At 43.1% G+C, this 6553-nt stretch overlaps 1 protein-coding gene across 1 annotated transcript; it reads right to left on the minus strand.

Annotated features, from left to right (window-relative positions):
• Nucleotides 1–499: 499 nt before the first annotated feature.
• LOC119321555 (actin-related protein 2/3 complex subunit 1B-like) lies at nt 500–6225 on the minus strand. The gene is made up of 15 exons (XM_037595185.1): nt 6192–6225; nt 5576–5694; nt 5358–5434; nt 5159–5253; nt 4637–4706; nt 4388–4457; nt 3936–4009; nt 3790–3832; nt 3291–3372; nt 2802–2890; nt 2627–2712; nt 1925–1985; nt 1153–1259; nt 999–1057; nt 500–890 (listed from the first exon to the last, which is right to left on the minus strand). Exons 1-15 carry the CDS (start codon nt 6223–6225, stop codon nt 832–834), a joined length of 1125 nt encoding a protein of 374 aa, XP_037451082.1. The 3' UTR covers nt 500–831.
• Nucleotides 6226–6553: the final 328 nt, after the last annotated feature.

The raw sequence follows: 6553 nt of genomic DNA on the forward strand, positions 1-6553 counted from the left end.
GCAAGCATTGGGTCATTGAGCCTAGGTAGTAGTGTGTTAAACATTACTAGTACTCAGTACGATTTGCTTTTGTAATATTGCAAAGAGGAAAGAAACATGAACCAATCAGAGGGCTGCTCCTGTCTTCATGTGACCGAGCGCAGCGCAAACCTGGCAACACCGAGACGCCCTGTGGATTTTGCATGTACTGCATGCGATGGTACAGTGCTGCATCCTTGGGAGCAAAGCAAAGGGAGAGCAACAACTAGCCCGCATGTACGGCCGCATACGAGGCGACCGGCCCGGTGCAAAGGAATGTCTCGAACGAATGATGGCAAACAGTTGGGTAAAGCGGAGTGAGAGCGTGGGGATCGGCGACCAGGGAGGGCGGCCGGCACGGCCTCATTTCATGCCTCAAATTATACAGAATTGCCCACAGTTTCCATCATCAATCAGGTACTGGTGGTCGATCTGCAGGTCCCAACTGAATAATCATTGCTGAGTGTGAGGCGAAGCAGAATATCATTCATTCGGGCAAATTCCGAACCACCCGGGGTTTTTTATATGGAGCGAAAAGTCGAACACGGAGAAGAGAGAAGGGGGGGGGTATGGAATTATGGCATCCTAACTAGGATTATACAGGTGTTACAGGTGATGAAATTCAGAGAGAAGGACGGAACTGGTTCCAAAAATATGAAAGCCAACTTATAGTAGTGATGGCCCCCTACGCTAAAGAGCTGGCTAAAGGAATGGTTTGTTTGTGTACAGGTACAACAAAAAATAAGCAATCTACCTTGCCCTGGCCCTGGATCTCCAAAAACCCGCAGGGCCCACCCGCCATCTGCGGAGAGTCTATTTTGAAATGGTGATGTGATTCTCCAGATCCCATACCACAATCTTGCCGTCCAGCCCTACATCCACGAGGCAGACAGTATAAAAGGGGTGCCAAACACATCCTTCAGACAAAAAATAAAAAAACTGGAATGGGCCAGGAGAGGCCAGTTCAGTGTTTTTTCCACCTGATGTGCTGAACCGTTTGACAATGCTCTCGCTCCCTTTTCTCAACGGCACGATGCAACTGAGGATACAGAAGACCCCAGAATTATATAACAGTGACAAAAGAGCAGCACTAGAAGGGCAAAGTGGTGAAAACAGATGGAAGCAGGGAAGTACGTTATGCAGTTCTCGTGAGCGCCGCCTCGAGGCTTCGATGGTTCGACAGTGTCGCTGCTCGACCCTTGCCTCGATTGGCCGTACAACTTCCCAAGGGCCTCTGAGAGCTGAAACATTATATATTCATTTAGTATTAGCCACATGCCTCCTTTTAACAAAGATGTTAGCATAGCTCTAACGTCAGCTACAAGAAATGTTTCTTTCTTCCACACGGTCTTTACAACTTCAGCGTCTGTAGCCATAAAATTGCAGCAGATCATACGAATGAAATAGTTTATCCTATATTATAGTAGGCACCAACTCACGGTATATAGTTCTACAAAAGTTAAAAATCAGCAGCATACAAAAGTCAGACGAGACTATAGCAAGTCATTTGTTCGTAGTCGTGTTAGAACAGTGCCAAAATCAGAGTTAGACCAGCAACCATGTGCAGCACTGCAGTGTGCCCATTTCACTCAAGTTACTGTTCCTTAACAAAATCTAGAGGGGCTTGAAATGTTTGACATCCAAGTAGAAGGACCATGGATCAGATTGTTCATGCAAAGGAAACCCAACTTTATATAACTAACCAGACACCATCTCAGAAGATCTCACACTCATGCACACATAAAATCGCATATAGCCTACAGCTAATTTAACCTGTACTCAACCATTCAGGAAGCAGTTCACCCTACTTCTACAGATGCAAACAGAACAATCTCATGAACAAGGGATAAATAGCAAACACATATAACAACATACAGCAGAGAGGCCTGATAAGCATAAGAGGCACCTGTGAGGCTTTTGAAGTTGATGGAGTAACTTTCCTTTCATCCAAATATCTGACAAAACTCCTACAGGATACAAATATGTAAATGCATATTGTCAAAAAGAACATGTCCATGAGAGAAAAACTTTAAGACCTGGGTATCAAGAAGTCCTGGCCATCTCCGGCCCGGCCCTGTCGGCCCACCCAGGCCCGGCCCTAAAATCCAGGGCCTAGGCCCGATGGGCTTGCCCGTGGGCCGGGCTTGGGCCTGAGTTAGCCCACTAGCAGGGCCTGGACGGGCTTGGGCTTGGCATTTTAAGGAAGAGGCCTGGCCCACGGCCCTAAGCCCTAAGAGCTTTTCAGGGCTTTTTACCAGATGGGACGGGCTTGGGCTTGAAAAGTAGGCCCGATGGTAGGGCCTGGGCCTCAGTTTTCTGCCATGGGCTTTTTTAGGCCCGGCCCCAGCCCAGCCCATGGCCAGGTATAATCAAGAGCTACTAGCAAACCCTGAACTTTAATTAGTGTCATTTATCAAGGATTGAGCAATGGAATATTTTTGCCTAGGTACAACGAGACCGTAAGAATTAGCAAGCTGAAGGTGCCTCAAGATGAAGTTAACAATTGACATGGTTTTTACAGGAAGCAATGACCACTTCAAATCACTGCTAGAATGAAGAGAAAGTGCAGCTAATTTAACAAAACAGTTGCTATGCACAATTTTCTTACCAAAGTCCAGTCTCATCTGCAGCAAAGATCAAAGGATTGCAGTCAAATCCAACACCAATCGCCATCTTTTCAGAAACAAAAAGAATCTGAAATTTGGAAGAGTTCACTCAATTAATGAAATGTGGAGATCACCACATGCAACTAAACAATAGCAAAAGGGAAAATGCTGACCCACATCACGGAGAGGCAGATCACGCAGTGCCAAATTTTGCGCAGCAGGAGACCCTTCAACATCATCAACGAAATAAATCATGGAACTGTGCCCTGAAAATAACACAACAAGAATCAATTCAGTGTCTGCAAAAGTTTGCATGGAATCTGCAGCTACTTAGATACTTTGCATGGATAGATCAAAGGGCCAATAGTCTCACAAAGGAACCCAAATTCAGTTAGGAGAAAGTTAAAAATAGAACATCAGGAAACCAATCATAATCTCATTAGCCTAAAATGATTAGGACAAACCTTAATTATGAAGAGACTTATTAATAAAATTTTGGAAGTTCAAATACCACAATGGAAGAGGTTCACTAATTACAAGAATAAGATTGTGAAAACCCTTGGCAGGTAATTATGTTGAGTTCGTAAACAATTTGTGCCTAGATGGCTGCTGAGAAGTAATGCAAATCAGTGGCACCCATAGAAACAAGAAGCTAGGTGGGAAAACCTGCATAGGCCAATGTTTTTCCACTTGGCGACCACCTTACACCAAATGCCCATGTAGGTGATAGATCAAGTTGAGCAATTTGCTGCATCCGAATAGGAGAAAATGTTACAAGCACAACTAGCAACTTAACAAGAAACACAGATTAATAAGACACTGCAAGCATAGTCCTGTGGAACATTCTGAATCATATTGATCTGGATTCTTAGCCTCCCAAGAATAAAAGAGTTAGGGAAGTGTTTAATATAAAAAATGCCACCACATGGTTGAAAACAAACTTTGCGAATCAGCAGATTATTTGTTATTGTTTAGCCGTAGATGGGGTGCAAAGTGCTAACAAAGTTGATAGGAGGTTACTATTGGCAAAAGCCATGCACGTTCAATTGCATGCCATTAGTCTATAAGGTGAATAAAGAAATTGGCAAGCAGATTTGGTATGTGAGATGTATACTTGCCAAGGAACAGCATATTATGAACTAACGGATCAATGAATGGCAAATACCTCTCCGAATTTCCAATCCACTGAGGCACCTGCTTGTGGTCCCCTAATCAGAAAGAGAGAAAGTATGAGACAGCTAAAGCATTTGGAATGTGTACTGACTGTATTAATGGCAAGGTTTTCAGTTCAAAAATAATGGCAAGGTCCACCTTGTATCTACACCCTTGATGATAGTGGAGAACACTCTGCATTTACCATCAGTAGAAGTTGTTGCAAGATGTATCTGAAATTAGATGAAAGCAGAGAAACCAACATTACGTCCAATAAATGGGTCGTGCATATACATGGCATCTACACCAAACAAAATCACATCAAATAAGTTCATCCAATCATCTGATGCGAATAGGAGATATGCTACTAGCCAGTGGCAGACAACAGCACAAATTAACTGGGTACAGTCAGATAAGGGCACCTTTACTTCACTCTTTTATGTTGCATTTCTCATTATAGAGGGGCGAACCGCATATGATCATTTTCACTACTCCCAATAGATAAAGAACACAAATATAATGAATGCACCCCCTAGATAATTGTCCCTTATGTTTCCCTACTGATGATTATGCTCAAATTACTTCAAGGAGAGGCATGATATTATGCTCACATTGTTTGGATGCCACGCGACACTAGTAACAGAAGATTCATGCTTCTTCCTAATAACCTTGCTAATCCACCTGTACCATAAGAGAAAATCAAAGTAGTTCAAAGAACGCACATCAAGAGTGACACGTCAACTTCAATAATTGCATGAACAGAAGAAAACACTCATCAATTAGTGCACTGGGCATAACTAATTGAAAAACAAGTTAATCAAAACAGGTACACGACTAGTGGAAGTGGCAGCGACCAATACCAGTTGTTCTCTTGTTCGTAGTAGCAAATGGATACAGACTTAGCACCACTTCCCACAGCAAACTTATTTTCTGCAAACAACAGAAACTTTTAGAAAGGAGTTTAAAGTGTGAGGCATTGTTTATAAGGCGGCCTAAGGTGAGCACCAACCAGCAACCGCCCTGACGCCTAAGCACCTAAGGTGGACGCCTAAGTGCTTAAAGCGGGCATAATTGTAAGGCGCTGGCAGGGCACCTTACCGCCTAAGCATCCAAGGCGGGACGCCTTATAAACAATGGTGTGAGGAATATCCAGCTACATATGTTTCGCTTATGGTTCGTTGCTAAATAGTTCATGTCCAGCTATGTTCTACCATGGGAGACAAGTTTTCATAACCAACTAAGGAACATAAGTACAAAAAATAGATTGCATGAAACAAACAATGGGAAACAATATCTACTTGGAGAATTTGATCATTCAGCAACGAAATAGATACTCCTAATGCATTCGGGATAGAAGTATGAAGGCAGGCTATTGGCAGAACCTTTTGGACTCCACTGGACACATAAAGCTGCACGGTTTAGCTTGAGAATAACAAGCGTAGGTACCCAATCTTGTCCTTCTTGTGTCCAAACATATCTGCAGGTAAATAAAAGAATATAAGGAAACAGATATAATTATCTTCTTTGGACTAAAAAACAGACCATTTACTTGCACATTAGAAATTATGACCAAACACTTACGAATTTCTATCATGTGAAACAGTCACAATTTTGTTGGAAGATCTACTCCAGTCTATTCCAGACACTATCTGATCATGCTACAAGATATAACAATAAAAATAGAGATGTTAATGCAATACACTTATAAACTAGCAAATGGAAATGTTCAATGAGAAGAAAGAGACAGCCCAAGTGCAGATACTACTGCACATGCAAGAAAGAAAATAAGGAAAGTCTACCTTTGCAAGAACATGAAGTTTCTCCCACTTGTCTGTGAAAAACTTATAAATGTGTACTTCTGTGGTATTTGGACAAAAGGCAATCACTGAAAGAGAGAAATGGTCCCAAGTCAAGTTAACTGATTAGAAGGCAAGGGGACTGCATTTATAAATTAAAATGACAACACTAGAGTAGTAAGCTGCGAATGAGATTTTGTCATTACAGGCAGATTGTATGATCTACTGCTGTGCCTTTTCCCATGAACAATTCAAGGGACAACATGTACACCCAGCAGCTAGCTAGTAGCAGAAAGGCATATCTGAAGACTATTTTCCGGAGCACACGAGGTCGTGATAGGCACAACCTTGGATAGGCAACAGAATTACGGCGAGGCAATACAAGCGTCGGTTCAATTCACATAAACACCATTTTCATTTGGTCAACTCTCAGATATTGTTCTAAATACCCAAATTCAGTCAGGGATGCAGAGACCTGTGAGAAGTTGGCCAACATGAAAAACCAAACCACCTGGGATTTATCCATCATCCATGCCACCTATGCTACCTCAATACAGTAACAGGACATTTTTACTACATGGCACCAACCGACAGCCCATATAAATCACGAAATGCTCACCATTCACCAGCGAAAAATGATCTTCATGCATCATGGGAGGGGGTCTCAAACATGAAAAAACTAAATCACCTGTGACTGATTGATTGAATGTACCGTCCGAATATGGTATCACTGAGAGCACCGCAACAGGGCATTTACCTGGCACCAACCGACAGCCCATAAATCACGAAATGCTCACCATACAGAGCCACACGAAAGCGGAAACCAGCGGACCACCCTACTGGCTATTCCTCGTTATCATCCGACATGGGATGATTGGGAAATGGCAATCCGCGAGCTCGCCCGAAACGAATCCGCCCGCCTACGGCCACCGATCGGGCGGGGCCGCGGTCGTGCTACAGGGCTGGGGCGGGCGCGCGGAC

This window comes from Triticum dicoccoides, chromosome 6B (assembly GCF_002162155.2).
Source record: "Triticum dicoccoides isolate Atlit2015 ecotype Zavitan chromosome 6B, WEW_v2.0, whole genome shotgun sequence".
Lineage (NCBI taxonomy): Eukaryota > Viridiplantae > Streptophyta > Magnoliopsida > Poales > Poaceae > Triticum > Triticum dicoccoides.